This window comes from Trachurus japonicus, chromosome 7, assembly GCF_045865225.1.
Source record: "Trachurus japonicus isolate A0001 chromosome 7, Traja_1.0".
Taxonomy (NCBI): Eukaryota; Metazoa; Chordata; class Actinopteri; order Carangiformes; family Carangidae; genus Trachurus; species Trachurus japonicus.
In genome coordinates this window covers 12,380,848-12,407,175 of record NC_140913.1, presented here as the reverse complement: position 1 = coordinate 12,407,175, position 26,328 = coordinate 12,380,848, and the positions used below count along the sequence as shown (strand labels likewise).

Genomic DNA, 26,328 nt, shown 5'->3' with positions numbered 1-26,328 from the left:
AATTAATACAATACTGAAGGTAACAAACAATGCCACCTAAGAGTACTCAGTATCATTACTTCATTACTGCATGAGTACTTATTAGTTATTGCTAAACTATTATGCAAGTTTTCAGTATTTAGTGCTATATTATTGCATGTTACTGCTACTGCTTTATTCCTTTAGAATGAGGTAGCCTACATATTACTTAGTAATTACATTAGTACTAATTAGTTATTAATACATTATGAATTAAGTACTCAGTCATTACTGCCTTATCAGATGGATATTCAATAAGTATTACTATAGTGTTGCATGAGGAGTAGCTACACAATAGAATACATCATTAAATGAGAATTCATGTGTATTCAGTAGCTACTACGATATTATAAAATGAAGACTAAGAATTTATCTCTACCATTACATGAGTACAGTAGTCATTATTATACATGAGTAGCCGTCAGTAGGCTCCTACATTATTTTTTATTTTTTCATTTAGATAGATTGCTATTAGCCCCTGTACTAGGCCAACTGCAACCCCCGTGGTGTCCCCTAAATTATGAGACAATATGAAAAAGAGATGCAATAGCACAGGTGCAAGTACTCAACAGAGATGACTTCATTACTTCATGAGCACTTCATGAGTACCTTTTACTGTATCACAAGTACTCAGAAGTTATTATTATATCATTACTGTACATGAGTAGCAAAGGGAGACTCTATGGCTCTAAAGTCTGCCTTAATTAGTCTCAGTCAAAATTTTATCATCGCTATTCTAGCATCAACAATAAGCTAAAAGACAGTACAAACTAAAGATGAGGCCGAAAACTACAGAGCTGCTTGGTCAGTGGATTTATCATAACAAGTTCCACTAAAAACATGGCCATATATGACAACACTTTCAGAGAACACCCATATTGTGCATTTTTAGTGAACCACTGCATTTTGTTTACATGAAAACACGAGAGTTTAATTTATACTCATTACTGTTTACTAAAACCACAGACACTGGAAGGGTTGGTTTTTTCCGCCGACAGCAGTAATTCCACCCTAACACCAACAAACAGCCACATGAAGAATAATTCATAATATATAATAACATGTAATGGAAATGTTTTTGAATATCTGGGGCCCATCTGTTTCAAACCAGTCATTATTGGTATAAAATAAGGCTCATTTAGATGTGGAAGCCAATGAAAATGCCCTTTACTGTAAGACCACAGAGTGACTCTGCCATTTACTTTCAGTGGAGCAGCTCCAGGCTGTACATCCTACAGATGATGCAATTTATTGATTTGAGACTATTTGCATTTTATATTGCTTCAATTGTCCCTGGCTAGATGGATAAAGTGAGGGGCGTTTTCTCTTGTAACAGAACCATTTATAGAAATATGATCCGCACCTCATCTGTATAAAAAACATTAAAATGCACCGACAAACCGTATAATTTTTAATTCAAAAGACAGTTGTGTATTTGGGTTAAGTCAGCTGTCAGAGCTGAGGCCTACTTCAACAAATTTCTGCAAATATCCTCTCTAGCAACTGTGTATAACCAAACCTGTCATTTTCCCAGGAATAGACGGGTAGTTAAAATTACAGCTTTTGAGGAGTGGAAATTTACGCACTGTCTGTTCTTAAATAGGAGCTCTAACAAAATAGCCATATGGTAACATTTACAGATTTAAACATGGGAAGTTTTATGATATGAGGGGAATCTTTAATGGTATATGACACAGTATGACTTAAACGTTCCCCTGAGTTCAGTTTCACATATGTTCAGACACCGGGATCTACCCCAGTGTCTGAACATATGTGTCCCCAGTTTTGTTGGATGCACAGTCATGGCTCTACAACTTATAGCCTCTTGTTTCCAGAGCACAAAACTTAATTCTTAAAACCAAAGTTTATTAAAGGTTTGAAGAGATTACAGTTAGCTAATCTCTATCAGTTCCATAGTGAAATTAAAAGATCTAACTATAGTCCTTGGATCTATAACTATGAACGAAAGTTCATAACTGGTAGGACATTGGATAGTGCAAATTTGGGCCCTTGAAAAATGTCCAAATGTTACATTATGCATTGCCAATTTAAAGCTGCATAAATTAATTCTTGTAGTAATTTTGTGGCAGTGAAACAAGCTGTAAGGCAAACATTATTGCCTTATAAAGTTGTTATGGCCAAATCCTATAAATCCTACAAAGCCCTGTCTACAAGGTATCTGCATCTAATATAGCAGATTACTGCTATAACTCATTCCACCCTGTCTAGTATTAAAATGATGAGGTTTCACCTCCCACATGTGGACACATGGACACATGGTGCAGAACAGATAGATTATTCTGGACAGTATGCTGCTCGTTTTAATTTTTAAAATATTCCATATAGGACTTGAACAAATTCTGAAGAGGTTGGAAGAAGTTGGAGTTGGAGGGCATGCCTACTTTCTCATAAAGGTACATTAAATTTATGCTGGTGGTAAAATTGGTCCTAAAGCCTTTAAGAATCTGAGCTCTGCCTCTTCCTGCCTTGCAGATCTGAGGGGAGTCAGTGGCATCAAAAAAGGGGATGCATTTAATATAACTTTGAACCAGGACTTCAAAACTGCGGTGGAGGTGGTTGGAGAAGTGGAGCAATATGTAGGTCCTAATGACTACAAATAGTCTATATTACTGTCTGTTCCTGTGATAAATGATAGTCAATAAATACACTATGAGGTTGAAGGCTGCTAGACCTGGAGGCAAGGACGTGCAGTCAGGGGAGGCAGCCAGTGCCTCACCTAGGCTGTCAGGAATAATTCGATTATTTAGTTAATAGGTTTAATTTTTTTTTTAAATTTCAGATAACTTTACCACAGGTTTAAAGTGTCAGCATCTGGTTATTTTCATAGTCTAATAAACACGACTCAACAGAGTTTACCTCCGGCCAGGCAGCGGCCGAAGAAGCCATTCGCCGTCTCGTCCTATTTCAGCGGTGAGGCACAGAGCTGCTCTGCCTCTTCTACCCTAGCCCGTATGTTTGCGCATGCGCAGTTTGTCCCCCCGCCAAGTGAGGCAGAGGCTGCCGCGGCCTCCCTTGACGTAACTCTACTGAGTGTGAGCTGCACGGTTGCTTTCGTGAATTGTAAACACAAAGACGGCCCCTCGGTTTTAGCTTCCAGCAGTTTAGCGGCTAATTCAACAGTAGTGATGATGGATAACTCTACCGGAGAGGCTCAACAACTTCATGAGCTTCATTTGAGGAATAAACGGCTGCTTTTCCTGACTAGAGAGACCAACGCCTGAGCTACGGTAGCTAACAGCTAGCAGGTTACAGACTTTCTCTCTCCCTCTCTTTCTTACACACACACACACACACACACACACACACACACACACACACACACACACACACACACACACACACACACACACACACACACACACACACACACACACACACACAGAGAGAGAGAGAGAGCCCGGTTGTCTGTCATATCTGTTGTAAACCTTGTAATACTAGCTTGTTGCCTACAGTTAAAGCAGATATCAGTGGAATGTTTTTGTTAATATAAGTCCTAAATAGTCCTATTTTCCGTCAGCAATCACTTACATGAAGTATTTCAGCCTAAACACGAGTCTCTCCGTCACTCTGCTCTGCTGTAACCCGAGGAGAAAATTTTCCTTGTGGGATACAAGTGTTATCCAATGAGGGGAGAGAACGGCATGAAGGGCTGTGTGTGCAGCCAAGGGATGCGCGTGAATGTGGTGACGTAGCACGAGGACCAATTGATGCCTGACAAGGGCGGGGGCTGCTAACTCATGGTGCGTTCAAGGAAACTCGTACTTTGTGTTTTTCCTTCCTGTGAAGTCATACCAGTTTGATCTGGTACGAGTTCACGGGTCGGAAGTTACGAGTGGCCGTTATAGGGAACTTTCACAGACAACAGGACGGTAAAAACACGAGCTACGGGTTACCTGGAACGCTACCAAGTCGTAGTTGTGACTTGAAGCTGTAACTTACGGTTTCAAAAGCCTGCCTTGAACACAGCATTAGCCGAAACGGCCGTGCCAATGATATCTGCTTTAACATTATTGTTGCTTCGGTTTGAGTGTGGATCAATTGTTAACGGTTTGTTGTGTAGCTAATGTGAGCGTTTTAACAGCTGATCTCCTACTGTAGATGGCGTGGATTGTGATGAGAAGGCGTTGCAATGTACACATTTTAAAACGTATGTGCAAAGTGCAAATCATTGTGCAAAACCTCTTTGTTGTGACTTTCTTGCGTGATAAGCTGATTTGCCGAATACCCCCGTCGCCGTCGCCTGTGACCGCCTGCCTCCCCTGTCCTAGAGGTCACCGCACGTCACTGCCTGGAGGTAGAACTACTAATGGATGTCTAAAATACCATGAGCCTTATTAGAAACAGTCAGAGTGTGTGGGATCCCCGCCTGCTCCTGCTAAGTAGATCTGCAGGGTCTTGGGGGTGGGGTGGGGGGATTGAAGGGGTTACCGAGGACCTGTGGTAGAGACACTGAATGCCCGACTGGGGGCGGCGTTGGACAGCCACTTTTTAAAGCCATCTCAGCGCACAGCCCTCCTGCCCCACTCCACCCCACCACCACCACCAGCACCCACCTCACCCTCACTTGTGGGATCAGCAATTCAGATTGCATGCAAATTCAGGAGCGTCACAGTGCATGTGTGTGTGTTCGTGTGTGTGAGAGAGTGGGGAGCGAGAGAGAGAGAGAGGAAAAGAGAGGGGGAGACAGAAGTGCGGTTACATTCCTGGAGAGAGAGCTCCCTGCCCCTTCCTCCTCCTTCCTCCTCCTTCCACTCGTCCCTCCTGGTCTCCCAGCCGGCGGCGGCAGAGAGGGATTTTTAACCCGGGCTGCAGATGCGGGAAGCAGGGCTGCAGAGTGAAAGAGACACTGGTAGTCCGTAAGGGAAGTTGTGGAAAGGGGGCTCGGTGCAAAACAAGAGAAAATTTAAACGCAGTTGGGAGGTTTTTTTTTTTTCTGTGAGGTGAATTTTAATTGTAGGAAAGTTTACTTTTTTCGTGTTACATCCGAGTGGTGGTCATGGGTTCCCATCGGACAGTCCGGGCCGGCCGGACAGCGCTGCTCCTGGCGGGGCTGCTCGTGGCTCTGTGCGCCGCAAGTTGCCCGGAGAAAGACTTGGAGGACAGGGAAGAGGAGGCCAACGTAGTTTTGACCGGCACCGTGGACGAAATAATTAACATGGATCCAGTGCACAACACCTACTCCTGCAAGGTAAGTGTGTTAACGTGCTTCCTGAAACGGTGCTTTAAAAGTGAAGTCCATCCAAGCAGGAGTGCACTGCTTCAAGGCGAAGACACCTGCTTCCCCTTGCGCGACAACAACACTGCAAGAAGTCTCATTATCATTTAATACATGTTCCCCCCCTCGTGTAGCTGATGGAAGCCATTATCACCGACTTTTGTTTGTTCCAACTCTGTGAGCGGCGTCAGAGGCTCGCCTGAAAAACATTTTACAAACTCATTCATCCAGAAGCGTTTGGCAGCGGTTACACGGGAGCTGACAGTGAATCCACTTTGCCTTCAGAAATAGATAGAGAGGGGTGTTTCTTTATTTCCACTTACCAATTATGTAGCTACAGGGGAGGCCTGACCGACCATGTAATCATCCCAAACATGTTGCAGCAGGGGACCGGCCCTCGGTGGACCCTGGCTGCAGCTCTCACTTGATTTCTAGTCATGAAATGTGAAATCATGCAACTTATCATTTGCCCATGGCTGCAAAATACTGATGTTCTGCATCTTGATTTACTGGTGGTGCAGACAAATGCCACCACTTCCATCCCACACTTGGGGTTTTATGACTTGTGGCTACAACAGTGATAAAAAAAAGTCCATAATATTCAAAAGGATCTTTGCAAAGTACCACAGAGAAACTTGAAGCAACCACATGAATAGTAAGATTTATTTCTAGGTCACTGTTATGTTACTGTAAGAGACTAACTGTTTTTTCTCCCTCAGCATAGAGATGACTGATAAGTGCTGAAAGGTGTGCCCGAAGCAATAAAGATCAGTCATGCATTACACTGTCATTAGTCACTGAGCATGATAGAGCTGAAACTGTAAATTCAGTTTCTGTTCAAAGGAAATTATGTCTCCGGTTGACGAACAACATAATGGCACATGGTGTAAAAACAAAAAAAAACAAAAACGTCCAATGTTCCACAAATAAGCAATTTTTCATTCAGGAAGTCGCCTTCCTCTGTCCTCATTCATTGAATCTAACTTTTTTTGCCTGACCATGGACTTGTGGTTGACCACTCCGTAATCTGTCAAAATAAACAAGTTGTGTTTGGTCAGGTCCCTTGCTGCTCTTTTTCCTCAGCGCCCACTGGTTTCCCGTCTCCCAGTGGATGAATAGAGTAGATTAGAGGCACATGGGTCTCATTCTGGAAACAGAAACCACCACCAAGTGCTGAAATGAGATGGGACAGCTAACATGGAGTGGAAGGGGCGAGCTTCCTCATGACTGTGCAGAAAACAGCCTTTGCTGCATTTCCTGTCGTGTAGCATCATTGGTTTCCCATGGTTGGACGTAGTCTGTATACCTTGAAAATTTGTTTATGATAAATTTAAAGTAGAGTAGTAGTAGTAACAAGAATCACTGATATTACCCACAATGACAGGAAATGCTTTGGTTGCACAGGTGGAAATTAGATTTCCCACATGTCACACACATGTCTAACAGCAGCCCTTTGCACACTGACAAATGACATATGATTTTACCATTGACAAAAAGCTAAAAAAGTGTGCTATCTTTTTTTTGCCTTTTGTTTGACTAAAGGTGAGGGTGTGGCGCTACTTGAAAGGGAAGACCAGTGTCAACCGTGAAATTCTCCTGGACGGCGGTAACAAGGTGATGATCGGTGGTTTTGGCAACCCTGGCATCTGCGACAACCAGGTAGCCACAGGCGACACTCGCATATTCTTCCTTAACCCTGCTCCTGAGTTCATGGGACCAGAACACAAGAATGAACTGATGCTGAACTCAAGTCTGATGAGGATTACCCTGCGCAACCTGGAGGACGTGGAGCACTGTGTGGAAGGTAAGCAGCCAGTTTGTTGTGGATGGAATAAGACCTGTTCTCTGTGGGCTGAAGTAAAGGGTGTGTGTCGTTGGAAGGATAAGCATACAGGGAAGCTTATCATTACTGTTTGACAAGTCATCTTGCTGTGATATGTTTTCATATAGTTTGTTAGTTGTGAGACATTATGGATCCACGCTGTGGTTTTGATGACACAGTAATTGTAAATTACTTAAAGATGCAAGGATTGCTGCTGAAATTACATAGCCTCAGGCTCCCAGTGTCAGACTTTCCCAGAACTGAAACAAGGACACCTGAGTCATCTTAGGAGCTTTGTTGCCATGGTGAAGCTCCAGCCTTCCCCAACCAACCCTCAAGGTGCCTGATAAACACCTTAAGGACAGGGGTTGAGTGGTTAAGTGATGAGATCCTGACCTTTGCACCCTGTGGCTGGGCAGGGCCGTTTTATTAAGTCAGAAGTGAAACTGCTTTGCATCTTCCTACACCTATGACATGAAAGCTTTACACAGGTTCACAGATTCCCAAGATTTTAACTTCAGTGTAAGAAAAAAAAGCATCCTCACACTACACACAGCAGAAAGCAAGGAATTAAATGCCTACATATATGAAAATGCTTTGTTTTCAATGAGCTTCTTGAGGTTGAGAGTGAAAAATTGAGATTGCATAGTTGTGGTTTAGTCTGCTGATTTGGAAATCAGAACATAACTGAAAAGACTTAATTAAATACTTCAAACACAGATAGTTCCGGTTGTTGATCATGATTGGCTGTGCTGCTTTTGAGGCAGCGGTAAAAGACTCTCTAAAATGAACATCTTTCACGTCCCTGTATCAGTTTACTTTTGTTTTAAAATACATGATTTTGTTTGGAATTTTGATTGATCATTGATCAGGTCAGTGACACATAAGACATTAATGAGATTTGTCTTTGTCATCTTACTGCTGCCCAAATTAAAGTGTGAGTGAAGATGTTGGGTCAATATCCCTGATTGTGGTGCCATTAAAACAATTAAAACACACTTTTCCGGAGTCAAACGGCAGTGCTAACGTCGACTACAATTGAAAAATTAATGGCTAGACCTATATTCAGGTGAATGCTAATAATCATCCCAGTCTTTACGCACGATTTTCACTGCGTCTGTGTGTTGCCTGGCAACCATTCTGTTAAATGTCGCTTTGCAGAGGAATGATCAGTGCTAAATGATTGCATTTTCATGTCGTTTGTGTGTTTGTTTTATGGACAGTTGGCAGGTATTTGTAGTAACTGTTGTCCAAAAACAATAAGCCACACAAAGCTGTGGTTTACAGCAGCTCTGCCCCTCAGCTGTTCTAAAATCACTGTAAACCACAGCCCACTGAGGCTCACTGCTTTATTTTATTCCTCCGAGTCCTTTTTTGGTTGAAAAGTAATTTGTCAGGCTCTTATGAGACGGACCATACAGCCATGACTAATAAATCTCAGCATCTACCGTGACTGTGAGAGTGTAGCAGCCTGTGCCCCCATGCCAATGAGCAGCGAGCTTGCTGCTGTTTAACTTTTACTGGTGCTTGACAATGTTGGCAGTTGTTCAAAGTTTGAATCTAACACTCAGATTGGCCGGGCTGCACCGGGGGAAATGAATCAGAGCACAAATCACCTTGCTGAAGGCTTTCTGGGGAAATCACTGTTTCAGGGTAGCAGGGTCTATATTCTGGGTACTTTCCTCTCAACAGTTCTGGGTGGCAGGATGTTCCAATGGATAGAGCTTGTTTGCAGTGTTAAGTTGCATTTGGCACACACATAAAACTTCTTCTGTTTGTCTGTCCAGGCACGAAACAGTGCACTGCTAACCTTTTCATTCAGCCCCCTTTTCTTCTTTTTGGACTCCTGTTGTGGAAAGGGGAGTTTCTTGGCTCTGACAAACTGTCTAGAATGTGCCCTTTTTGTTTCGGGGCTTTGTGTTTTGAAGAGGGTTTACTTCACAAAACCTGATTTTCTCATATCGCCTTACAGTTTAAAGGAATAGCCGCAAGGAAATTCCTCAAGAAGTCATCAGGCAAAAGTCAGACACAAATCTAGTTTAAAGACGGGTGAGGTGATTGAACCTTTTCTTAGGAAGGGCTGTGGAGCCTCTTATACACTAATCATCCAAAGAGCAACACCCTGAGACAATTGTCTCAAGGTGCAGATCCTACCATGAAATCTATATTTGGTTTTTTGGGGAGTGAAATTGGCTCTGATAATTAGCTGGCATGCCTCCATCCGGGGGAGAATGAGCTCTGAGGCTTGTTCCAGTGCAGAGTTTTAATTAAGAGAGTCAAGTCAGATCCCATCCGCTCTATGCAACTGCTACCCCCGGCGACTGTGGGATGTCAGTGCAGCGGGACAAGACTCTACCTGCCGCAGTGCTCATTGTACCCTCCTCTGCTTTCTCCTCATTCTTGACATTTTCGATAGCTAGGATAGACTCAGGAATGCCTGGCAGAGGGCTAGGTGGGGAGGTGCATTGTCTGAGGTGGAAGAAAAAAGGCTTTGTGTGAGCTCCTTGCCACTGAGAGTTTTGAGAAGGACTCAGACGAGAAGGAAAATAAGATGAGTGATGTAGAATGGTGTAAAAACAGTGGATTTTTTTTCTGTACATGTGAGGACGTGGACTGTGAGGGATGTTGAGTTTGTATTTGTAAGAGTTTGGATCAGGGCTGGGTGAAGAGAGACGGCTGCAGGCATTATGTTTCACGCTCTCTCCACCGCTGTGCTCTTCGGACTGGGCGGTGGCACTTCAGGGCCACTCAGTCCATGTACATGATCACTTGGCTACAGGCTTTCATCTGCCACGGAGCGGCCCTCCCTAGAGGAGTGTTTACAAGATCTCAGTAAACACTTGGAGTGCTGACCAGCTCTTAAATGCTGTACGGCACATTTACTGTGAAAAAGAATGGCCGTCTCTCTATTTCCTTACACCTTATCTCTATTCACCGATGCCCTTGCCTTGCAGGCATTTCTGTGGTTGGAATAAGACACTGAAATGGCAAAAAAAGTGTGACTCCTAAACTAAAAAATGTACGGCTTTTGCGTTGTTGGATTAGCATCTTGCCAGGGCAGATAAGCAGAGGGCATTTGGCATTGACTTGTCTTTCTTTATTTGGTCCTCTGGCTATACACACAGTCAGTAAAATGTTACTGTTGTGTTACAGTTGTGCCGTGCAAAGACTTCACAGATGATGTGTCAGGCAGAATCAAACACAGCCATCTGCTGTGTCTTTGGAAACAAAAATGAGGTTGGGGTTTTGTAAAATTAGATGAAAGCTGTAATTCATGGCACAACAGAACGCCTTGTCCTCCAGATTTTGTGAAAGGGAAGAAGGGTAAAAAAGTATGTGCAGTGTGTATTGTGTTTTTCAAGTTTTTCTTTTTTTTTTTTTGCTGTGTTAATGACAACAAAGGGAGAAGGAGGAGGTGTAGCTGTGGGTTTGGACGAGAGGAAGCCCTCCTGATGGAGAAGTGTTGAGCATACAGGGCGATCTTATCTGTCTTGCTCTGTTTATCAGCTGCTTTTGTTTCAGCTCTTGATGACTTGATGCCAGAGTCTTTCCCTCAAGGCCCTGACGAAGAGCAGCAACAAAGGGCTGTTTCTTCCTTCTGTCTTGATCTCTTCCTATCCAACACCCCCCTCCTGCCCACCCTCCCCTCTTTTTTGAAAAAAAATCTGTCTCTTTTTTGAGAAGCAGAGATGAGCCAGTCAGAAGTCAGTGCATAGTCATGCACCAGCTGCATCAAAGATCATGTCTTTGTCCCTTCATGCTGCATCTATTTAAATATGTAATGCTGAGTGCAGCCAGTGGTTGGACAATCAAAAGTCCTTGTGGGATGTTAATGAGCAGCGTTTTACTGCTCAACATACCACTGGCTCTTTATGATGTGTGCGTACAGCAGTCCAGAGGCTGGCTGGTAATGGGGTTAGCCAGGCCTGCTGAGAACATGATGGGGGTCCTGATTTGCCAGCAGGTGGTCTTGCTTAATGATGGGAGAGCAGACAGTCCTGTGGAATGCTCCTCGGGGTGGGTGGGATGTGGGATGACTGTTTGAGGCACCCTCCTCACCCCTCCACTCCCCCCTTTCTCCTCTAGTGCTCCTTCAGTGAATGAGCCTTGGCCTCATGGAAAAACTTTTTTCCCGCTGTTTGTGCAAGGAGGAGGCCCTGAATCGGCTGGAATTCCTAACCTGTACAAGCTCCTACCTGGCCACCTCCTGCCTCCTCAACCTTCCTGATATGTGAGGAGATAATGATAGAATGATAAGGGCAAAAATGGAGAGGAGTGAACACTTTGGGATTTTTTTTTTCTTAGCCTTGGTATCTCCTTGTAATATTTTCATAACACACATGCCAATCATACACAAAGCAGCTGAGCAGCTCCCTTGTTTCACCAACAATCAAAAAGCTTCCCGAAAACAAGACAGTATGGATCACTTCACAATTACAGTTAATCAGTGACGACTTAGTGCCCGGAACCTCATCCATGTGTGATCTGAGCTAAGCTGAGATCCTAGGATGATGGTCTAAACAGACGCCTCTGTCATTAGATATATGGCTTTATGTGTCTAGTTTGTTTCTCTGTAATAATTTCCGCTGAGTTCAGGTGTAGCTGTCTACCTCTCCTATAAAATGCTGTGGGAATTCCTGTAGCCTGAGTCTGTTGCCTTATAATTTAGATATTACACTTTACTACCACCTGCTTGTGTTTTAATCTCACCAAGAAAGTGCAGAGATGGAGCAGAACATGACTGCTGAACACTGAAACATGACAACCTGCCATATACTTGACGTTCCCCTCATATAAAAAAACAAACTTGTGGGTAATTCCAAATGAGAGATGGCGGTTATTTCACTGTGGCTGTGGAAAGTGTGAGAGAACACCATGCAGCCGCACCCAGGTGACTGAACTAAAGCACTGGGGTCTTTATCCAGTCCATGTCTGCACAAGCAGCCTTTTGTCTTCAGGGAGTCATGGGAAGTCAAGAAGACTGACTTTGAGAATTAGATTTTTTTTTCAGGGTCCTTGAATGGATTAGGATATAATCTAAGAGTGAGAGTTCATTTTCTTGGCGTAGAGCTTTTCTACAAAGGTGCACCCTCGCTAAATCTGTGTACTCTGTGTGGCTTATGTCAAAGCATTTACGCAGCGGAGTGAACGGAATTGGACAAACAGAAGGACCTGAAGGAGGGCTTTAAAGAAACAGGCAACAAAGGCTTGAAGGGAGAAACAAGACCAATGGACCAGTTCGCCAGCTAGCCCAGAGTCTCCAGAGTTATTGCACATTTTAGATTTTAATTAAAAATGCGGGAGCTGAGAACCTGCTTGGCATAGCAATAAAGGAGTCCAAAATGAAAAAGCCATGAAAGATGGAGGCGAGCGAAGGGAAGGAGCAACGGACAACTTCACCACAGTCTGTTTACCTTGACTCGTATCCCAGCCTGAACCAGGAGTGTATCACTCTCCTGCTGATAGGAATCATAGATGGTATTGATAATACGCCAAGACACCTACATGTGGTGACATGCCTGTCACTTCAATCAGATGTTAACATGCTCACAATGTACACACAGACATAACGTGCAACATCAAACCTGTCCAAATACACTGTGACACTATAAATGTATTGTTCTGGTTTATTCGGGGTTTTTTTTTTTATCTCTGCAATGCACCAAGCCAAATGATTTTATTTATTCCCTTCATTTGTGAAATACCTGTATAATGTCTCATGCATAGCACTGAACACTGCTGTTCTTCTTAACTTACTACCCTAAGGCCAAAAGACATTTAGAAGCTCTTGATGTTTCTTATTTGAATGTTTTTGCAGAGCATAGCCATAGGCAGGAAGAAGAATGTTTTAAAACAGCCTCATACAAGGTCTGTGACACTGCACCTCCCTGCCAAAATGTGCACCAGAAATGCGTTGATCTATAGTCATTCAGTGAGTAATTTTATAGTGCAGTTGGCAGTCTTTGTCAAACAGTGTTGATTTAGAATAGAAGATGTAAAGTTAGCTGGTGTCAAAGCCTCAGTCAAGCTTTTCTCTAGTTTTGGAACAGGGAAGTGGAACTGACCCGGGAGGCTCCAGGCAGGGACTTGGATGTACAGTGACCCGGAAACCTCCCTCTTCTCTCCCAGACATAAAGAGCTCAGAGCAGCAGCCTGCGTGAGATCTGGGCGCCCTCCGGGGAACTGGATCAGTGACAAAATTCCTGCTCCAAGCCTGCATTTCTGAAGCAGGGCAGCTGCTGTGGCAAGTGCAGCTACTTATTGTCAATACGCCAAAAACATCAGGTTTAGAGAAAAGGGTTTCGGTGGGACACCAGGGGAGGCAGCAGAGGCCCTAATGTGATTTGTATTTAGGTCAACTCTCCTCACAGCGCTCAGATCAATAAGAAAACAGGGCAAGAAAATGAAAAATGTCTTTTCATTGTAGGAAACAGCAAATATTTTACAATACCTCTACCTTTTGGAAAAAAACAGGAAGAACCTAGTTCAGGGTTAATTAACCTTCACCTTCTGGATGTGGGCCTGAAATGCACTGACCCAGTCCTGGTAAATTAGACCATGTTCTCTGTTGCCTCGTGGTCTGCACCTGTTACATACCACCATCCATATGACTGTCAATGAGGCTAATTATGAAATGCTGGTGTGCTTGTTTCCAGGCTTAAGACAAGGGCACCAGGCTCACTCACAGTGAAAGGTCAACAGGCCTGTGGTGGAGGCTCCATGGGTTGATGGAGTCAAATTGTAGCAACAATAGAACCATTAGTTGTAACAAATCACATACATGAACTCCCCGTGAATCTGATCCTGTGTTTGCCTGATTAAACATGGCAATGATGCACATACAGGAAACGGGGGAGACCTCACCGCTGGGGGTCTCATGTTCACATACACAGATCATCGGATGTTCATGACTTTTCCTGTGCTATTTTACCTCTCGGACAACAACCCAGTCTCCGTTACTTCCTTTCCCGCTCCTCCTCATCCGTTTCTCTGTTGATGGGTTGTCATGGCGAACCCCGGATGAGCACCTCCTTCTCCCTTGTGACCTGTGTCCTCCACGGTGTTCTGCTGCATTTAGCGTTATGTGTTTATTTTTCTTACCCGATGATGACCTGCACATGTGTGTGTCTGTCATTGTGTATGTGTAACGTGTCTTAAATAACAGTTTTGCAGTTAAGTTGACCCATCCCACTGGGGGCTCCACTCTTACCTTACCACGGGTTTATTTCTCACTGAGTCTCTTGTTGCTGCCCCCCCTCCCCCCACCCCCCAGCTCCCCCTGCTCCTGGCCTCCCTCTTCTATATTCTCACAGTCGTCATTTTCCTCCTCCCAGTGTTCCCATCTCACGGCAGTTCCACCTGTAATTACACTGGAATCCCGTGTCCTGTAAAGCTGTCATAGCATTAACAACCAGGTGCAGTTGGTGCAGACCTGTCACCGGCCTCTGACCTAATTCCATATGCCTCTCTCTGTATCTCTCGCTTGACTTCCTCCAGAACTAACAGAAGTGAATTATTTAAAGCATAATGGCGGTTTATTAGAACTTGATAAATCGGTTGAGTGCTTTTTAAAAATAAAATCCAACTTTTAATGAATCAGAATTTTCCCCCGAAGATGTTCGGAAGATGCACTAAGCTAATCTTACTAATGAATGATCAGATATGTGTGTATTGATGGAGGATATTGAGCTCCTATGGGGATTAAATCGAGAAGAGAGATTAGAGCGTTCATGCCGTCTAAGATTTCGGAGCTTCCTTTGCTTTTCAAAGTTTTAAAACATGGGATACACTGAATGTGTCTCCTGACAAACCCGTTAAGATGACAACTCTCCTGACAGATGAAACCTCACAGGAATTTTCTCTCTCTTTTCTCTCTCTCTCGCTCTGCCTGCCCTCCAGGCTGACAGATTTCTCTGGCTGGAGGGAGGCGGTCGGCACTGCCCCTGTTGTTTTAGCCAACAATGGCAAGGACGTGATGGCTTTCAGAGACAAACACAGATATCTGACTGAGGATGTCTCACTAGCCTGACACACACACACACACACACACACACACACACACACACACACACACACACACACACACACACACACACACACACACACACACACACACACACGTGCACATGCATACTCTCATATAGGCTACAGACAAATCCACACCATCTCTCCATCAGACTGACACGTAAACACAACACAGTATGTTCTGACTTAGCCGTTGCATTGTTATTGCTTTCAACAATGAGCAGACTCCATAAAGTAAAACAACACAGAAATCTCATCAGTGCACACACACAGTTTGGGGTTGTGGCTGTAGTTTAATTTTACCACAGACACTTGGAATTAGCAAATACCAGCTGCATTGTGTAGAGCATTTTACAATGTTTTTTTTAATTAAACACCAGGTCAATCATGACAATAAATTGTAACATTTCATAACACATCAATGACATTTTCCCCAGCCAGCAGCTCATTGTAAAACTGATGTGAAAGATGTGAATACTATATTAGCTCATTGCAGTATTTGCTCGTTATTTATCAGCCGACAGAATCTGTGAGTCTAATAATCTTAAATGATGTGATTGACCTTATCAGTAGCACAAGAGTCTTGAAGATGAATCCTCAGCTAGTTAGTCAAGATGCTCAGAGGCAAATGAGAAATGTGAAACATAATTGCGTTGGAAAATGACCTCAGCGTGCAGCAGGTCCTGGGCCTACACAGAGATGGAAATTCAAGGAGCTGTAAGGCTGTGGAGCACAATGACATGCATGCCCAAGCACTGATGCTTCAATTCATAACATGCTGTAACCCTTACATGCAGATATATGGCATTTAAATGGTGTCTGGTGGTGTGTTTGTTGTCGATTTTGTTCACTATTTGAGGAATGGAGAACAACTTTGAGGTGGGGAAATAGCTCTGCGTCTGAGAAAGTGTGATGGGTTTTTTGTAGCAGGGAGACAGGACAGATAGAGGTGAAGTCCATGATTAAAGAGTTTGAGCAATGGAGGGAGTAGGAAACAGAGAGAGAAGGACAGATTGGAAAAGAGGGGAAGCGAAGGAAAAGGATAAAGGGAATTAATAGAGGGAGAGGAAGAAAAAAAAAAGTTAGACCTGGTGAAATGACAAGCAAAGGAAAGAACATACAGTGTTAGGGTTAATGTTTTTCTGTGTTTTTCATCACATCCGCTGTTAGAACATCCCAACTACCTGTACATAATTAAAAATGTCTGTTTTATCAGTCTTATCTGGTTTTAGCGTCTCCATTACACAGCGTACCAACCCCTTAGAAAAAAAAGGGAGCAGACATGTAGCAAGTGCCATGAGGCAGCTCTCAGCATTTTCCAGCAGAAGCATGGCGCCTCAGAGAGACTTGGCCTCAGGGAACAAGTTCTATCACAGACTGCGAACTGTTGCCAGAGGTATGCCAAGATCAGCCTCCCCCACTTCCACCTTATTGTCACTCTGAAGCCCCTTGTACACTTCTACCCAGGCAAAGTGGCCTTAATAACGTACAGCATTGTCAGCCATTTTGAAATGCCCCTAAATCCTCTATGACCATTAAAGCAACAGGAACAACTACAAAAAAAGGTCCTATCCAACTCTCGAAAAAATGTTGAGTGCAAATAGGCAGAGGCCTGTTCTGGTAGGGTACTTGATGCAGACGTGTTCCAGAAGACTCTCAGTGAAATACATGACGAGCATTGAGATGGATGGATTTAGCTGAATGAATGTGGTGAATTTTGGGAGGTATTTACTGTCTTGATTCTTCAGTAGCAGAGCATTTAGGCTTTTTCTTTTAATTCTGTGCCTGACAAGACCAACTTCTGTTTGCAAGTTCGCTGCTTCGGTGTAAATGACAAAACAGGTATGTTAGCTTTCTCGGGATTGAAGAGTTCTGCTGAAAGTCAGGCACAGATGCTAGTCATTTCCCAGTTATGTGTTGCAAGGAAATGTGTCGTATTGGTTGCGGTTGGTGAAATATGGTTGTTTAGATTGAACGCTAAAAAAGAAAATGTTTCTAATGAGATTTTCTTCACTTGACTGAAGAGGATCTGACTTTTAGCTGCTGCTGGTGTCTTGGTAATTTACTGGCTTACATCTTATTGAGTGACTCAATATCGGAAAGGCCAGCTAGGACAGAGTTGGCTGCTCCACTGTTGGGAGCTCTTGCTGAGTGAATGAATGAATTGTGTTTTCACACATACTAGATAACTAACTAGCCAAGATGCAAAAAAGATACATTTGTTTCATTTTTCAGCTAGTACGGTTCACGTTCACATACATTTGTCTTCACTCTTGTCCAAATGGCGCTCCACTGGCAGAGTGAAATGTTTCCATGACGACTGATTGGAAAAAGACGCGTGGTACGCCATCACTCCCAATTGTAAAAATGAAACCCTGAGAAAAAACGCTAAACTTAAACAATGGAGACACACGTACGCCGTACACAAAGACGTAAGTTATTTGTAGCTGGTCATTTCTTTTTATACCGTTTGTTTTTACCACTCATCACAAATAATAATTAGTACGGGGGCCTAGCTGAAACGTATGACATACACCAGGCAGTTGGAGCAGATCCACATCCAGCCGTGTTCACATTACAAACGGACCAGAGTTCAACTAGTACAGCTGTTTTAGTGTGTGGCTGTTCACACTGACCCAAATGCTCTGCACTCGGGCCCAATGTTCAACTTGGCCGACCTAAACACTGCCTGTGTGAAAAGACCCCAACATTAATGCGGAATTTGTAATGCTTCTTCTATACTGTTTTTGTTCATGCTTCTTCTAGACTCTTAGGTGTCAGCTATTAATGCTAACTTAAACTGTGTAGAAATACCAAAACTTACAAATTACATCTTAATTGACCAAATTGATGGATTAGGATTTTCAGGAGTTTATTAGGCAAGTTTATTCTATAGCATTTTCCAACAAGGCAATTGAAAATTCTTTACAGAGAAGAGAAATTACAATAATATAAAAATATTTAAAATAGAAAGAAAATACGATTCATACCAAAAACTGCGTCACCAGACAAAATAATGACTGATATTCCTGACTGTGACTAATACTTCACCACTGTAAGGCCACCAGTGCAGTGTTGCTCATCAAGCCCAGGCCATGTTTCAACATGCAAGCTCAAAGAATTCACCAAAGACAAATTATGAAATGTCATGTCTCTTGTTGGCTGCCTGCAAATATTAATCTCAGATGATGTGTAAAGGTGCGCCAAAGGTCGAGCACATCTGTCTTCGGGGCTTGGTTTGGATTTTTATTGATCATGGATTTGATGTATTTCTGGTGCAGAGAGTGTCTATTGAGTTTCTCTGAAGGTGCAGTAAATCCTGTGCATTTAATTTAATTTTTGTTGTCGGACTCGGAGTAGCAGAAGTTTTTATCTTTTAGAAATATGCAGGTTTAGGGAACTCCGCCAGCACAGATAACACCAGTATTCTCCTCTTCCTTCATCCACACACTCACAGTCGATCTTGATCAGGCCTTGGTAAAAAAAAAGAAAAAAAAGAAAAACTCCCACTGGAATTCCCCTGCGTCCTTTTTCACCTGTTGACTTCCAGGGCCTCATTCTGGTCCAGGCAGGGTTCAGGCTGGTGCAGGACTATCCAGCCTGCAGGCATCCCATTTTACTCAAACAAGGGAAGAGTGAAAGGTAACAACTCAGCCTCCAGTTAGCCTTTACCTGAGGCCAAAGGGAGTGTGAATGGGTTAGGGGTTGGAGGGGTGGAATTGGGGTCAGACATGTTCACACCACCCAAAGGAACTGTTGACACATTCCCACAGTGAGGATCAGGTATAAATCCACATACTTTTCCAACTACGTAACAACCGCACAGACCAACGATGGAATTTTGACCTGTTGTTTATAAAGCTCTGAGTTTTAACACTGTAATGCATGAAACAAACTAGCTGACGTACATGTTTGTTCACTTTTAAATGTCTCCCGCATTAAAAGTGAATTTCTTGGCCAGTACATAACTCTCTGGGCCCCACAAGTCTGCCATGTTGAAGTTAAGATGTGTGCATGTGTGCTCTCCCTCCAATGGACATCCATCCCCTTCCTCTTCTTTTCACTGCTATATTGCTTCTAAAGTGGTGTGTTTGTTACTCCTACTCAAGCCAGATCTCCCTCTTTGTCCCTGTATGTGTGTGTATGTGAGTCACTCTTGAACACACTGCTGTTCTCCATCTATGTCTCCCTCCCTGTGTCTCAGTATGGCTCTCCTCTGTCTCTGTTCAGGCTGTGCAGATTGAACTTGCTGGTTACGATGCTAGCGGAATCTTGATCAGCTCCAATTTACATCTAGACAATGGCAAGAATTGAAAGGCGATTTCTCTCCTCTTTTTCCTCTCTTTTCCCCTCCTTGAACCTCCTATTCCTACTTTTTGTCCTTCCTTCTCCTTCTGTGTCTCTGCCAACGGCCCCCACCCCTCCTCTCTTATTGTGTTTTTTTGGGAAGATGGGTGTCTTGAGAGATGGGAAATAAAGGATAAAGAGGGATCCCCCTCCACAGTAGACTGAACTAAATGCTTCTGGACTTCATCTATGCTCATGAGGATCCAACCCCTGTGATAATGAACTCCACAAACTTGTCAGTGCACACACACACACACACACACACACACACACACACACACACACACACACACACACAGACACGCACACTTGTTATGTCAATGCCTCACACAAGCTTTCAATGCCACAGCCAGCCTTCTGCTGTGCCGTCTGCCCGTAATTTCTTAATGGCATTGTGCATATATGACACGACACCAAACGGTACTGTCAATTAGGATAAGCTTCATTTGGCATCAATGCTAGTGTCATATTCAGACATTGCTATTCAAACACTGATCCTCTTTGACAGAATGCACCCTCACACATAACAGGCTGCTCTGTGCACAAGCATAAAGCATCTCAGATTTGACTAAGTGCTGCAAACTAAAACCAACTCGGCATAATAATTGCTGCTTAGACTAATTGTATGTAAGGAGACGGCCTAAACAGCCTGTCAGGTTGCACTCACACCAAAAAAAAAAATAGTCAGTGTTAGTTTTGCATAGCTGAAGTCTGAAAATACCACTTTAATATGGACACAGATGTCTTTGTAATAATAGGATGGACATTGGATTATCATTTCTTTTATTACTTTATCACTTTTGTCTCTTGTCTGTATCTCATTAGCCATATGTGCTGGAGGTGGGATGGCTAGCTGCTGCTAAATGATTAGGAATAAACAAGACTAACAGTCTTTGGGCTAGCTAACTTGCTCATTATTAACAGTGAGCAAGTTAGCAACAATGATCTACTATCCATACCAACCCTAACTAAAAGTGTCTTATGTTAGCTTTCTTAACTGGCTATTTAGCTTAGCACTACAGAAGTCTCGTCCACAGTGAAGCTGCTTCCTGACTGGCTTAGTGCTCAGCTTGCAGCTGAGATCTCTGAACTGTTTGGCTGACCGCTTGCTAAACCACAGGGTCAGTTGCTGACCTTTATATAACAAAAATACTTTTAATCAATGACTCCTGCTTTATATTTTATGAGTTCTATGGAGCTCTATAGGCCTGTAGCAGAGCGTATGGTGGCCTGCTGTAACTGATCCAATGCTCAGGAGTAACGAAGCTAATTAGAGGTGAGGTCCAAAACAAACGTGGAGTGAAGGACAGACCAGTATATCACCATTCACACCACTAAAATAACATATTTGGTTTGTTATTTGCTTTATTTGGCTTGAGAATGAGACTTTTTAGCCTTGGTGTTTGAAATGTTCTGCCTGTGGGCGGGAGAGTGATTTATTAAATTTCAGAGAAAATGTCAGCAGCTGCTCAAGGAATTTTTTTTTTGTCATTCTTACTCGTCAACAACTCCATCAACAATGTGTGCACATACCGTGGTTTGGTTTTGCTTCTGGGGAGTTGCTGATTGCTTGGCTAAATTAACAAAACGAAAAAGTGCCAGAGAAGTGAGATTGCTCCACTTTATCTGGTTCCACTTGTAGCTGTTTTGAGAAAGAGAAATAATTGAACGGAGTGAAACTGGACTAGAGACAAATTCATGTAAAGAAGGATCTGCTTTGTATTCTCTCTGCCCCTCATCCCATCCTCCGAGGCTCAGTCGCTTCTGACACGTCATGCCTGATGTGTTATTATCCCTCAACTGAGAATTAGAACAAATTGGAAGGGTGGCCATCAAGTCAACGGAGGCCCAGGAGGCGCTCGGCCTGGAGGTTTACAGTCGGTGGATTGCCTGCAGTCAGTCACGGCCATTGTGTTTTGGTTTCGCTCGCTTTAGCCCGGCCATTACTACTTTGAAGAAGCTGAAATGGGATCCACCATGCAAATCACTCGGCTGGTTTGAGATGAAGCGCTGACAGTCCTGATAAAGGGCGACGCTTCATCACCTTCCCTCCCTGGATTACCGATAAAGTCTGAAGTTTATTAAATAAAATCTTCCCAAGAGTACCCTTTTCTCATTTTAGCTGCAATAATTGATATGTGCTGTGTGGTGGAGGTGCTGAAATGTGCCCATGTGTCTGCTCTGTTTCTGTATACTGTGTGCACCGCTGTATTGTTGTGTGAGTTTGCGTATACATATGAATGAAGGAGGGGAGCACCGGGGCAGAGGATGAAACCTCCTGAGAGCAGCAGACGGCGTTTTAATTTGGCTCCTCTCAGCCGCCGGTTGGCTGAATTAACAGGAATTGCAACGCGCCGAGAAGAGAGAAGTTTTTTCATCAGTGGCAAACTTGGGGACCAAACTGTTATCCCACTCGCTCATTTATTAAAAACTGAAGGTGGAGATTGAGTTTATGATGAGGAGTAGGGAGCTCCATTATTGTTCCTTCTGGGGTAGTGCACGTGGTGGAACGAGGATTGTGGAATGCTCAGAGGAAAAAAAAGATTGTAAATGATCACCCTCAGGCCACCGCCACAGCTTCTCCTCTTTGACAAAGGCTCGGAGGGCAGCTTTTGGTGGGGTGTGGAAGGCTGTGGCGGTGTGGGGGTAGGGGATGGTGCCTTTGTTGTTGGCTGATCATCTTTTTGAACCCTCTCTCCTCCCAACCACCTGTCTTCCATCATGGCCGATTATCAAAGCTCTGAAGTTGGGATCAGTGGGCACACAGACCTGTCCTCAGACTTTGACTATAGCATGTGCACTATTCTCTCTCTCTTTCTCCCCCCGGTGAGATGATGGCTGACAAGAGGTTGGAGGGGAAAAGGAATGGCACCCCCCCCCCTCCTCCTCAAGTAATACACAATCTCAAGTTCATGGCAGGAGGAACTGATGGGAGGAGAAAGGATTAAGGAGCAGGGAGCATGGCGTCTCGAAAGACTCAGGGTTTTGTTGTGGCCTGTTCATCAAAGCATAAAGAGAGTTCTGAAAGAGCAGAAGGAAAGGGGGATGTTGTTGATGGAGGTACACTGCTGTCCACCGTCTCTCTCTCTCTCACAAACATATGCCCACAGAGACATACTGTACATACAGTCTTAAATTTTGAGAGAAAATGTTATGTTGCCCTGAACTCAGAGATGTCACTCCTCCACTGACTCCTTCTGTTTTGACTTTATATCTGCAGGCGGGTCTTATTACACTCCCCCGCTTCCCTCGCTCTCTCTCATACAAGCAGACATTTTGATATTTATGAGGGCCTTAACTTAATTCTGTAACTACGGCCTTAAACCTTCTTGACATCATAACCTTGGGAGTAATAAACTGCTATCTTCTTTTCAAAGGGGGTGGGCGGGCTTTGCTGGACTGAATTTCTCATGCTCTTTCCAAAGACAGTCAAGTGAGACAAGCACTTTTTGGCTGTGGAAGTTTTAACATAGGAGTTTTCAAAATTATATTAATCTATTCAGACTTTGTTCTTCCTAAAAAAAAAAAAAAAACTCCTTTCCTGGTAGGTCTGGATGCAGAAGGACCACCTCTCTCTCTCTCACACACACACACACGGACACATGGGCTCAACCGAGCACACTTCATCCTGCCCATTCCGGGTTAGCGAGACAGGTTCTCATGTCGGGAGATTATTCACGGGGATTTCGTTCTAAATGAGGTGAAATTACTGCTCTCAGTGAACCAAGTCTTTCAGGAGTCACTGCCAGGGCTCGGCCTGCTCCTTTTTGTTCTGCCTCCCTTTGTTGGCCGGTGTGGCAGAGAAACCTGACCCCGGATGTGACAGGCACTTAACTCAAAGGAAAAAAGCCATTTTTAGCAGTGACTTTTTACTTTTATGATGGTGATGTCCGAGTGCTTTGCTCAGGGCACGTGGTCTTTCTCCCGCTCTTCTACTTCTTGTCTTGTCTTGCTCCGTTTTCAATTGGAGCCTCCTTATCAATAAACAACAACAAAATGTACTTGGACTTAACTTTCCATCCAAGAGTTCAAGTGTTTTTCTGTATATTTTTAGTGTTTGAACAAGAAGCAGTTAATTGATGCGCCAACTGTTGACTGATGTCTGCCAGATCTCAGGCAGATGTGCACACATGTAGAAGCTCCTGGTTTTTAAATGTGACCGTTTGTCGGTGTTCTCTGCTGGTTTCAAGTTGAGCTCTGCAAAACTGAATTTGTTATGTACTCCTAGCTTTCTGATATTTCACCAAATGAATTTATCTTAAAAAAAATAAAATAAAATCAGGGACTGAAATTAACCACCTTGTGTTAGTTTGTTTTAAGGCAAGGGTAGAACAAAGGCACACGGCCAACTGCTGTTTGTCTAAACTTGGAAAACGGAAACCAAGAGGTTTGACATTTCCCAGTTAGCACAACTTAGCACTCACTTCCCACATTCTTCACCGAGTCCTCAGAGGAAAGGATTGTGTGTTGCTGTTGCTGCTGTTGCGTAGCTCTGGGTATTTGCTCCGTCCAGGCCTGGCTGTGGGCCTATGAGTGTGTGGTCACTCAGCAGTGCTGTAAATGCCTGCATGCACAAACACCATGGCACTTTGATGTTTGGACCGCAATCTGAAGACAGTCAACTGAGACAAGACTGCGTGTGTGTGTGTGTTTTGGTGTGTGTATATGCGCAGGGCTCTTTTTGCATACAGCATGTACGGGAAGTGCCCACAAACTCCTGCTCCTCTCTTCTCAAACCCTCCTCCTCCTCCTCCTCCTCCTCCTCTCCTGTCGTCCTTCAGGTTGCCTCCTGGCCTCCCAAGTCATCTGCAAACATTGTTAACATACTGGATGCGCTGACTGTCAGCCTCTTCCAGAAGGCAGCGGAGGATGTTTGCACAGGACTATTATCAGTATCAACACACGTTCATATTACTTCAGCTGAACAGCAGCCAAATGCAAAACACCCCAGTTAATTTTTTCCATTGCAGATTCATCTACTTGCTTCATGCCTTTCCAACTTGGGAGCGCCCTGTTCTGCTCTGTCGCTCACAAGAAGACTGAAGCGTAAAGGATCACGGGGAGATGAGTGTTGGTGGGGCAGAGCCAGGCTACATTTGGAGTCCTTCTTTGACCCTGGAGGGTGGAGGAGGGAGGGAGGGGAGGGGGGGGTAGCTGTGGTTGGGGGTCTTCTGCTGCTGTTCGGCCTGCCCTTTTGTCTCCCTAATGACCTGGCTGCGTAAAGTTAGCCGCTCTATTCAGAAGGCATTAAGGGTCATTTTACCTGACGACGGCCATTTCCCCCATCACTAGCCTGGGGGAAGGGTGATGTTTGAGAGATTCCTCTGCAGTGGGAGGCCATGGTGCCTTTTTTTTCTGAGGGCAGTATTCCCCACATTCCCAACCACATTTTACTTTCAAAAAAATGATGTGGTGAAAGCAACATTTCCCTATCTCTCTCATGTCATCTGATCTTGGAATTCTGTTAATGTGATAATTTATTGATTGTTCACTTGCCACCTCCCCTTCACTGTGAGGTCAGAGGTTGAGGTTTAGTTGTGCCATATAGCAATCCTGAAGCTGACACTTGCTTATAGACACTCTTGCTGCGTAGATGTTTGCTGACAGGAATGCTTGAACCCGGATCCCTAAGCTCAGGGCTGACTCAGTGCACCTCCCTGCTGCTCAGTTTCCACGGCACTGCGAAAAATCGACTGCAGTAAATGTAGATTTTTAACATAAGTGTACTTCTTACTGGCCACACAAATGCACTTAAAGCATTTGGTGTGCCAGGGACTCAGACAGTGTCCTTATCAATCTTGCTTAATCTAGTTACAGGGACATTTATGGGACAAAGGGGACAGGGAGAGAAACACTGAGCTTTCACAGTACTGGCAGCTGCCCAGAAAGACATTGACTCTATTTAAGCAGGCTACATAGACGTATTGATCCACTCTCCATAAAATGCAGATTCTTTTCAAAGTTAAGTAGTTCTCTCAATGTGCATTCACTTAAGACTTTAACCAAACTTCCTGTACATACCTGGTTATATAAATCAAAACTGGCCTAACTGCTTAGCAAAGCTGGACTCATTTGAAGAGTGATGTTTCTATATGGAAACAAAACAAGAAAAGCTGTAGTGAAAAAGATAATCAACTAAAGTTTCAAAGAAAGACAGAAGTGAAGAAGAGAAAAAGTAATTTCTCAAATTCACAATGTAAACTCAGGTTTTGGGGTAAATTGATCAAGTATGAAGCCACATACACAAATCCTTCCCCCGAATTGATCAGGTCATCATCTTTTCCCTGTAGACTGAGTGAGGGTTAAAGCACAAGCACAGCCCCTCTCATTGGCATTCAGTTGCCAGCTTGCGGTTAACTGCTCGAGTACCTGCTTGGTTGCTAAGGAATTGGCACTTAGGTAATGAAATGCCCATTGCTGACGGGGGCACTTGATTGTGCTGAGACTGAGAGGGGAATAGGAGCTGGAGAGGCAGAGAGAGCTGAGGGTGGAGGACCCGCATGAACATTAAGCACAGAGTAGAGACCTGGAGGAGAATAAATGGCAATGCTGCTGCTGCTACTGCTGCTGCTGGCACACATCCATCACCTGAGGAAGGCTCTGACAAGTCTACTTACAGAATATGCTCTCTAAACTCTCAAGAATATAAAGAAGGGCAGGTTGGGGGAGAAGTAATCTGTGAAGCAGATCTCACAGTGTTTTTCTCTCAAATATTTTCAAACTGAGTACCGTACTTATCTAATCAGATCAAAAACAGGCTCAGTTGATAATTCTGACAGAGATCTTGGAAAATGGGAAATCTGCACAGCCGCAAAGCAGGAGAAGTCACTCATTCCTGGGGCTTCGTCCACACTTAATGTTTTCAAATGAAACATTCTGC

General features: G+C 43.8%; 1 protein-coding gene across 2 annotated transcripts in view; it reads left to right on the top strand.

Moving 5' to 3' along the window:
• The first annotated feature begins 4,632 nt into the window (after positions 1–4,632).
• agrn (agrin) overlaps positions 4,633–26,328 on the top strand; it is a 253,022-nt gene continuing 231,326 nt past the window's right edge. The window contains exons 1-2 of one of the 2 annotated variants that reach the window (XM_085781255.1): positions 4,633–5,227; positions 6,797–7,058. In XM_085781255.1, the coding sequence (XP_085637381.1) occupies positions 5,036–5,227; positions 6,797–7,058 (454 nt within the window). In that variant the 5' untranslated portion in view covers positions 4,633–5,035. The remainder of the gene's footprint in view (positions 5,228–6,796; positions 7,059–26,328) is intronic. The other variant, XM_085781254.1, reaches the window with a different exon arrangement.